Raw genomic sequence first — 10,678 nt, 5'->3', positions numbered from 1 at the left:
GAATTAGTTTATTTTCACACTTTATTGTTGTTTGATTTATGAGAAAAAGCATACTTTAACGTGATAACAGAGATATGGTCAAACAATGCTATATGGTGTGTGTGTTTTCATCTCCAACCCCAGTATTTGGATGATAAGTGATTATCCTGATACAAATGATCAACTGGAAAAACAATATTGATAATTGCATTAACTGAAATTCATCATTAGTTTCAGAATCAATGATGTTAAACTGTGACAGATATGTTGAAACAAGTTAACTCTTTAAGGACTGCGATCATGTAAACATGGTCATGCTAAAGTGTCTTTCTGGGCCTGTGATCAGGTAAACACAATAAAAACACACCAATTTATTGACTTACTGGAACACCATACTTTTCCTTGCAGATTGCAAGCACATATCATTGTGTAGAGGAGGGATTGCATTTCACTCCGTGATTTCTGATTCTTCGTGTGGCGTCACTGAGATGGGCATTTCATTTTTAAAGGGCGGAGACAGTTTACAGCAGGCACGCAGAAACAAAACATCACAGGAACTTGTTTAGAGATAAAGAAACAGAAAAACAGTGTAAATCCAATGTATTTGACTTATAAATGTATTCTATCATGTGTTTATATATATATATATATATATATATATATATATATATATATATATATATATATATATATACACACACACACACAGTGGTTTGCAGAAGTATTCACCCCCCTGCCATTTTGTTGGCACCTCAGCGTACTCCACGACGCTTTCAAATTAGACTTTACATGTAGAATCTACACAAACCACCACATTTATAAAGTTAAAAAATGCATATAGGATATAAATAAGTAAAATTTACAGGGAAAAACAGATTAATCTCAGTTGCATAAGTATTCAACCCCTTTGCTACTGCAGCCCTAAATCAGCTCAGGTCCAAATTATTTGTTTGAAAGGTCACACAATTAGTGAAATGATTTCAGGCTGTGTGTACTCAAAGTGGTTTAACTAGTAGATAATTTCCCTCAGGTATATAAAGACTTTCAAGCTGCAACTCCCATAGTGATCCAACAAAGCAACCATGAAGACCAAGGAGCTTTCGAAATAAGTCAGGGATAAAGCGGTAGAGGCACAAAGCAGGAGAAGGGTACAAGAAAATTTCAAAGGCGCTGATTATCCCTCTCAGCACAGTGAAGTCTATAATTAAGAAGTGGAAGATGCATCATACCACCCAGACACTACCCAGATCAGGTTGCCCTCCCAAACAGAGCAGCCGGGCAAGCAGGAAACTGGTTCGGGATGTCACTCTGAAGCCAACAATGACCTTGAGAGATCTGCAAAGTTCTGTGTCTGAGATGGGAGTCAGTGTTCACACATCAACAGTAAGCCGGTCCCTACACAAAGCTGGCCTGTATGGACAGGTGGCAAGAAAGAAGCCATTACTCAAAAAGCCTCATCTTAAAGCACGTATGGAGTTTGCTAAAAAGCATGTAGATGACACTGCAGACATGGAAAAAGACTAGACAAAAATTGAACTGTTCGGTCTAAATTCCAAGCGTTACGTCTGGCGCAAGCCCAACACTGCACATCACCCAGTCAACACCATCCCAACTGTCAAGCATGGTGGTGGCAGCATCATGTTATGGAGATGCTTCTCTTCAGCAGGGACTGGGAAGCTTGTCAGGATAGAGGGGAGAATGGATGGTGCAAAGTACAGGCGAATCCTTGAGGGAAACCTGCTTGAATCAGCCAAGACTCTGAAACTGGGGAGAAAATTCACATTTCAGCAGGACAATGACCCGAAGCACAAAGTCAAAAACCACACTGGAGTGGTTGAACAAGAAGATAATTAATGTTCTTGAATAGCCCAGTCAAAGTCCTGACTTGAATCCAATCGAAAACTTATGGCGAGACTTGAAGATTGCAGTCCATCGCCGATCCCCAACAAACTTATCAGAACTGGAGCAATTTTCCTGGAATGGGCAAAAATGTCACCATCCTACTGTGCAAAGCTAGTAGAGACCTATCCAAAAAGACTTATAGCAGTAATTACTGCAAAAGGTGCTTCTATCAAGAACTGACTTAAGGGGCTGAATACTTATGCAACCAGTAAATTTCATTTTGTACATTTTCTTTGCAAGTTTTGCTGACATTTTAACCTCCTCCGCATATAACAGTGTTCAGTTTGTTTGAAAAACTGCATACATTATTTGTAATTCAACAAAATGTGAAAACTCTGCAGGGGGTGAATACTTCTGCAAACAACTGTGTGTATAACTTTTTTACAACATTTTATAAATATCAAGAAATGAGTGGATATAAGCAGATAGAGTTTCAGGAACTAAATTGACATGTTACTTTTTTCCCCTTATTACTGATAATAATGGAATTAACTATTTAGTAGTGTCCATTATTACTTAAGATCCTGAGAATAAACTTTTATTATGGCATTGCAATGTTACTAAGTTTTTCTTACAGTTAGTCTTTTGTAGTTAGCACTATTCTGTTCTTGCTGTTGGTAAAATACTGCTTTGATAATAGAATCTTATGTTTATGTTTACTGTTTATGTACAGAAATTGATAAGCACACAATAAACATTTCCAATGTACAGAATTTAATTTCAAGATGGCAAGATGATTAGATGATTGTTGGTGGTGAATCAGAAGTTTCTGATAGTGATTCAGTTTATATAATATAGGTGTTCTCAGTATTTCTTTTTAAAATATGTTCAGTTCTATACCATGTTTTGTGTTTCAAGAACTCTTGTAAGGTTCCTCGGGTCATGTTTCTATATGTATCTCTTTCAAAAAAAACTTGGCGGAATACATAAAAAAATGTATGTTTAAAAAAATAAAAGAAATAGTGTTGAATTTGTACTTTATAATGTTCCCCAAAATGTTCTGAAAAAGAGGAAACCATTTCCAAGATTAATTTTTATAGGAAGAGAGTCAAATACAACCTGGTCTGGTCCTGGGGAGCATCCCGCTGAAAAACACTTGGTCCTTAAAGGGTTAAAATAGTGAATGTGAAATTAGATGAAATGTGACATTGCAATAAGAACACTTAAATTAATTATATTATTATTTGTTTATTTAGCAGACACCTTATCCAAAGCAACTTAGACTATGGTGTGTGAACAATGCATCAGCTGCACAGTCACTTACACCGTCTCACCCAAAAGACAGAACACAAGGTTAAGCGACTTGCTCAAGGTCACACAGCGAGTGAGCCGGGACCTCCTGGTTACAAGCCCTTTTCTTTAACCACTGGACCACACAGCCTCCTATTATATAAGTAGTACATGTAGTATAATGTCTAGGCAGTTTGGATTAAATATTTCCAGAAATATATACCCTCTCAAGACACCGCAGCCATGGTAAACCGTTTTTCAAAGATGCTATTCTTATCTGTGGTCACCAAGAAAGTTAATATTGATTCTTTTTAAGGCTTTGAAGAAATAACACACGATGGTGTTTCATGTTTAAAATTGTTTTTATTTAGACATCTGTTGAATTTCAAGAAACTTATCAGTTAAAACTCTCAGGCATGCTGTTAAATGACCTTCGATTGTAGCCAAGAGGGACCATTCCATTCTAAAGGACAATCTGTGTTAGGCACTCAAACAGGAAAGCTGCTGTTGGAAGAAGTCAATGTATTCCTTGATTTTTATTTTTAGAAGTAGGCACTTTGAGTTAGCAATGAATATACAACACTGTTACTCAATGGTGCAAAGTAATACAAAGCACCTTTTCGAAATAGTAAGAAAATGTAGCTTCATACACCACCACCTAATGCAGTTCAGTGTTGGGACCATTACCATTATGGTGATAAACTGAATGACACAGACTTCATACTTATTTCCAATGGCAAGTTTTGTGGAAAAGGGTAAGTGAAGGCCAATATTTATATATACAACCCATAATTTAAACTGTACAATAATAAAGCAGATACTGCAAATAAAGTCCTTCTGCCAAACCAGAAGTTGCAAAGATCAAATTTACCACACACAAAAAAACTAAATACAACAGATAAAACAGATCTAACTTTTTATATTTACATCTGCCTTTATACATATGTGTGTGTATCTATATAATAATAATAATAATAATAATAATAATAATAAATATTATATATATATATATATATATATATATATATATATATATATATATATATATATATATATATACACACACACATTTGGTGTGTTTATAAAAAAAAAAACATCTCTAAACATTTGCCACCTTGGATTTCCAAATAAATCAAAAAGTAGGATTTTATTTTTGAAAGATCTGTTGCCAGATGCAGTTTAAGTAATTTTGTTCTGCTTTTTTTATGTTTTTGCAGGATTTAAAAGCTGTAACCTGTATAAATTGCACCATAATTAAATTAATATTAATTTGTATACAATTGCACATGACATGATGTAACTAAAGTATAGATGCCAAGCATCTTTTTTCTTTTTCTTTTTTTTTTTTTTTTTTTTTTAAATACCTCTTTAGTATAGAACCACAGCTTTGTTCCAGTCATATCCTCATTTGGATTTGGTCCTAAGAAACCTGAGTCTTTCTAAAGAGTATTAAAACAAGTCATGGTGACAGCTGGTTACTCGTGCCAGACCAGCAGACGTTGTGAAGGACATTCTCCACAGGTGATATCAGATTCAGCCTCTATAGATAGGTTCAGCTGCAGTGGTGTGCTCTCATGGGGGAATCCGGTTCCAGGGCACAAAAGGTCTTAGAAAGGCCGGTACATCCTGACATGCAAAGAGCAGGACTTCATGTTTGCAATGTATCCTCACCTCTTCTGTTCCCAGATCTCTGCCATGTTCAAGTCTAGGTTTTTAAGTGTCTTCAGTGCTTGAATGTTCCCAGTGTAGAAAGCTACATCTGCCATAACAAGTCTGCAGAGTGGAAAATAAATTTCATATGAACAAATTCCATTATAGTTTGAGAAAGTCTGTTTCTAGGCAATACTAGAAACTGCATAATGATTTTAAACAAGAGCAGGAGAACTACAATAGAAGATCCTGTACAACCACCATTATAACCCTAAACCCCAGCTTTTTCAAGAAAATGTTTTTTCTTTTTTTTTTTTCACTACCATGGAACATTTTTTTCTTAACAACTTATAGTCATTCCCCTTATACATTCTAGAAATAGAAGAACACCTGATATTGCATTTAGTGGTCTTTGTGTGCACCTATCAAAATACTGTTAATTTTAGCACCCTTTACAGTGGGCGGTATTAAGTATCTAGCATAGAAAGTTTTTGGAAACATGTTTCCCAAAGCAGAAGACATGGCTAGTTGTTTATTTCTCAGTTTTGTAACAAATCTTATCCTTTTCAAATATATGGTAAAAAAAATTGAATTTGCTTGAATATATAGCATTGTTTTCCCCTGTATACTGGGGTATGCTGATGCAGTACGGCAGTAAAAATGTCAGCAACACGGATGCTTTTAAAATATTTAGTAAAATATAAGTTAATTGCCATTACCGATACTGAACTGTAAAGGTGAGGGAAGGATAGCTTTTCTTGTTTTGAAATCACATTAAATGAATGTATTTATTTCTTAAAGGTAATTACAAGTATGAATACGTGCATCATCAACCCCCTAATAACATCTTTAAAACTACAATTTCTCCACAAAAAACAAACAAAAACATACCCGTGTTGAGGTCCGCCATCATTCACTACATTGAGCCGGGCTAACTGCTTCTTCAGATGAAGTTTAAAGCTTGCATTTATCCTCAAGAACAACATCTATGGAAACAAACCGTACAACTTGAATATATTTAATATCAACATAGAAAAAGCTGTTCTTGCATCGTAAAAAGAAGAAAAGTTCACATGTGTTTGTTCTTCTGGTAGGAGGTCAAATATAGCTTCATCCATCTTAGTCATCTGTTTGCAAACGTTCCGGAAGCAGGTTGAAGGCATTGGGGCCTTAACTTCATACTATGAAAAAAGAAACAAGTCATTTAGAATGCTGCCTAAAGGTAAATGTTCAAAACTAATGTGGAGGTTTACTCCAGACTCCTAATCCCTTAGATTTAATTTAATTTGCATACAATTCAGAATCTGGCATTATAAACCATAGAGAGAAAACAATCCCTTGAAACATTATTTGTAATATACCGAGCTTCAAAAGAAACTTATCACTATTATAACACATTTATTTTCAAAAAAAAAATAAGGTATATAAATGATGGACATTGACGAAATGTTTTTTGTTTCCTTTTAATCACCTCATTCATCCTTGACCATGACATGCTTGAGTGACTATGACTGAAGCATTTGCACTTAATCACCTAATTAGTGAGACAGTTGATTGGACACTGGATATGGAGTGATTTCAGCTGTTGAACTGCAAGCTTGAATAAAAGAAATAAAGAAAATCACAGAAAAAAAATATGCCACGTCTGTCAAGAGAACAGCGCCTTCGTGCAATCGGCATGTTGGAGGCTAGACTAGGGCAGCGTACTGTGGCTCGCCGTCTTGGGTGCTCGCAGCCAGCAATTTAAAACCTGGCGAGACGGTATAACCAGACACACTGTCAATGACAGGTCACGAACTGGGAGACCAAGAGTCACAACACCTGCCCAAGATCGACAGATCATTTTGCAGCATCTTCACGATGTCAATTGTTAATCGGCACAATAAAAAGTCACTGCACCTGCTCTAAAACAGAGTTTGTCATTTTTCAATTACATCTAGTGAATTTTATCCAAATATAAAGTGATACGTTTCTTTTGATGCTCAGTATATAAAACAATCTGCAAGTGCAAAACATAAATACAATTGTCATTGTATAACAAATTTAAAGAAAGGAAAAAAATAAAATAAAATACCTTAGACAGAACTTTCTCAAACAGGCTATCCATGATTGCTACAAGTTTTGCAGAGATTTCAGCTATGTGGTCATTATAATCCTGTTTGGGGACAAAATAAAAAGTTTTAAGTCACAATTAGCTTTATTGTAAGCTGCCATAATATCCACAGAAAGTTCAGAGGAAATTTAACTGAAACACCTGGTGTAAATTTTGGAAGTCTGGAGTTGTACAGCACACTAGTTTACCAGGAGGCCAGTTGCCAAACACATTACAGGTATGCTCAGATTACTAAAATAATAAAATCCTTACTTTGTATGTATCTGCCAACTCAAACTTCTCTGTACAAAAAATGATCTGAACAGAGCCAGAAATCTAGATAACAAGCATGTAGCAAACAAAGTGCAGTTGTATTTTGGGTGAGGCCAGATTGTTAAACCCAAATGAATGGAATTATCATAACCCTTATATCACCTAAAACAGTTCTTGAAAGTGCAAGACTATGGACAAAAGCACTAATCTGATTTACTACACTTGGCTTTGACAATACGATTTTGTGCATCTGGTAATGTGAAAGCGTGTTCCACATGGATAATTATTCAACTAAACATAGCCAAATATAAATAATATAACCTATTCAATTAATATAAATGGATGAACTGACTCAATTCAGATCAACTGTTGGATGTTTGGTTTTCAGAACCCTTTTTTTTAATAATATAAATGGAGGCGAGTCTAAATACAGCCACTTTTAAGTCACAAGAACATAATCACAATTCATTATTATTATTTATTATTATTATTATTATTATTATTATTATTATTATTACTACTTGGTTCATAAATACAAACTATTTTTATTTTCTTTACACATTTATCAATAACCTTATTAATGACGTTCCGATCCGCAAGAGAAAAGCGGCAGATATTAAATTATATAAATATTGGGTCAGTCCATGTCAGATCAATCACCCTCAAAAAACGTAATTTAGTTTAGTCATTTTACTTTAGTCAGCGAGGCAGGTTAAGAAATTAATTTTATTTAATTTTTTTACATAAACAAAAATGTTTCAAATGACTATTTCTTGTATTACATTTCATTTAATAACATTAAATTCAACATAATACAAGAAAGAATGGCAACCTGAAATGAAAGATTATACAAATTATTAATTACTAACAATTATTTGTATAATATTTTGTTTCAGGTTACCATTCTTTCTTGTACTATGTTATTTTTAATGAGTTAATAGCCATGTATTATTATTATTTTCTGTTGTGCAGCATTATCAACCCTAGAGAGTTAGGGATTCAAAAGAGCCTGAGAGAAGATTTCAGGCAGTTGACAGTAAGTGCTTTGTCAGATTGTGTGTGCTTTTCTTCTTTATTTAAAAATGGTTTCTGTGAAGCGGTATTGTTTATATATTGGTTATGCTGCTTTAGTAGTGACTTCATAAAATCGGTATTATTTTCAAATATCAAATCGACTTGCAAAAGTGATAATCGCTCATCACTACTATATAGTGAATAAAAGTGCATGACAGGTAAGAATTATGAAATGATTTTGTTAGCTACAACCACTTTAAATGTTGTGCAATTAACCTTACCTTAGTTATGTGGTCAAAATGCCTGAGAATGCTGTACTGCTTTGGCTGGAGCCGAGCCTCAAAGTGAGCTCTGATAATGGGAATGTAGTGTACGATCAGCTGCAAACAGCGGGAGACAAGGGCTGCAAAATTGATATATCAATTAAATATTCTGTTCCATGTATTTATTAATTAAACAATGCAGACATCTCTTAAATGCATTCAGTTTTTACCAAATAATTACAAACAAGGTGTTACTCAACAAGGTGCATTCATTTTAAGAAACACTGTCTGTGCAATTTTAAGACTTTCTAATTTCAGGCCCTCTAATTTCAGTTATTCAGGCCCTCATCACACATCCATTTTACAGAGATGGTGGTGAATTTTAAATTGAACTTTGATGCAGTATAGGGTGATGTATTTTTATGGCAATAAGGTAATCCATCTGTAACTGTACACTAAATAAATAATTAGTGTGCCATACTGACTTTCTGAAATCCTGTGACCTTTTATCCACCATTGCAAGTCCCCGTGTGGCTTTCTAACATACACCCCAACCGCTATAATAAATATAATCTACCCATACCATACCTAAGTTTTTTGTAGTTATTGTTTTCAGACCAACAACTTGTAAAGCACCAGCCCCCAGGACCAGCTGGCAGCTTCGAGAGTTGAATTGCTAAGACCAAAAAAAAAAAAAAAAAGGATGACAAAGATGCTTTTCTGGTTTCTAATATTACTTCCAATTTGAATTCTTGATCCCACCCCCAACAATTTTGCAGATTTACTTGTATTGTATTTATTGATTACATTTATGTTTAAATTTACCAAGGACAGTACCATGTGATGTCAATATCCAATGAGTAGAAGAACCCTACAGATCAATCAATTATTTGTTTTGATAACTGGCAGTCTCACAGTCTGAATCTGTTTATTAAACTCTTTTAATACAAGTTTTTTACACGTCTCACTAAGAGGTTGATTCAATCATAGGTTAAGCCACCTCTGGATTTTAGAGCATTAAATTAGCACCAGGCAATCCCCGATTTCATTAACCACCTATTTTTAGGGGGCGACCTTGGGGTAACCACATATATGTGATTCAGGAAATCTGCAGTGATTCCACATTGCAGCAAAAAGATAACGAACCACATGGCATCTTTTGACAAACCTTTATTAACTCTGATAGGCGAGTAAGCATGTCAGTGATTATCGATGGGATGTCATCCACACACTGGCAGTATTCAAGAAAAATTCTTATTAACAGCAACACCGTCCTGAGAATCAAAATAAACACATTATTATTATTATTATTATTATTATGTATTTCTTAGCAGACGCCCTTATCCAGGGTGACTTACAATTGTTACAAGATATCACATTATTTTTACATACAGTTACCCATTTATACAGTTGGTTTTTTTTTTTTTTTTTACTGGAGCAATCTAGGTAAAGTACCTTGCTCAAGGGTACAGCAACAGTGTCCCCTACCAGGGATTGAACCCACGACCCTCCGGTCAAGAGTCCAGAGCCCTAACCACTACTCCACACTGTTTCCCTAAACACATGAATAAGGGGATTTAAATTCCCTACTAAACCAAGGATCACAGAAGCTACGGAGGGAAAAACACTGAGATAAAACCTGTTTTTTCATCAGGTGATGTAATTACTGATTTGTTTGGATGGATGACTGCTTCTCTGTGAGGATAGGAACTTCTGAATGCAGTGTTGGATTGATCTGGATGTACAGCTTCAGAATGATGGGAGGGGGCAGTTACAGATTACAACACATCGTTTCCCCAAAACACCCTTCTAGTTTGTTTTTAAAAATCGCAAGCAAGGTAACAAAAAGACTAGTATATGTTAGAATGATTACGAAAGTTACGCATCACATTTTACTGTGATGTAACTTTCTTTTCAGAAATCCTTTTCAGAAAAAAAAAAGAAAATGGTGTAAATTTCACTGCTCCAGTTCTTTAGGCAGTGAAGTGAAACCGAATACACAGCTTTTAATTCTTCCTACTAAATATTTCTATTTTGCTGGGATAAAATAAACAATTCAAAAGCTTTTGCCAAAATCGGTTTAAATCAGGGTAAAATGTTAAAAGAATTGAAATATCTAGGAAGCTTTATTTTTGTTTATTGTATTGCTTGTTTCTAAATAACTAACAAGCAATAGGAAGCTTATGGCGAGCGCAAGACTGGGACAGTGCTCTATGCTCCCTGTCGTGCTAAAGTGTGTAAGAATTACATCCATGCATGCAACTCATTCCTGATC

General features: G+C 34.9%; 1 protein-coding gene across 4 annotated transcripts in view; it reads right to left on the bottom strand.

Moving 5' to 3' along the window:
• Positions 1–12: 12 nt before the first annotated feature.
• The window catches only part of LOC117402789 (vacuolar protein sorting-associated protein 54-like), a 35,220-nt gene continuing 24,554 nt past the window's right edge, over positions 13–10,678 (bottom strand). Inside the window, exons 17-25 of one of the 4 annotated variants that reach the window (XM_059024434.1) lie at positions 9,572–9,677; positions 8,992–9,079; positions 8,422–8,543; positions 6,836–6,916; positions 5,835–5,942; positions 5,653–5,747; positions 4,783–4,884; positions 2,941–2,983; positions 13–536 (exon numbers count right to left, since the gene is read on the bottom strand). In XM_059024434.1, coding sequence (XP_058880417.1) covers positions 528–536; positions 2,941–2,983; positions 4,783–4,884; positions 5,653–5,747; positions 5,835–5,942; positions 6,836–6,916; positions 8,422–8,543; positions 8,992–9,079; positions 9,572–9,677 — 754 coding nt within the window. In that variant the 3' untranslated portion in view covers positions 13–527. Of the gene's footprint in view, positions 537–664; positions 2,984–4,415; positions 4,885–5,652; positions 5,748–5,834; positions 5,943–6,835; positions 6,917–8,421; positions 8,544–8,991; positions 9,080–9,571; positions 9,678–10,678 lie in introns of those variants that run through there. The other 3 variants (XM_059024436.1, XM_059024433.1, XM_059024435.1) reach the window with 3 other exon arrangements.

Source organism: Acipenser ruthenus, chromosome 5 (genome assembly GCF_902713425.1).
Source record: "Acipenser ruthenus chromosome 5, fAciRut3.2 maternal haplotype, whole genome shotgun sequence".
Taxonomy (NCBI): domain Eukaryota; kingdom Metazoa; phylum Chordata; class Actinopteri; order Acipenseriformes; family Acipenseridae; genus Acipenser; species Acipenser ruthenus.
This window is presented reverse-complemented; position numbering and strand designations above follow the sequence as displayed.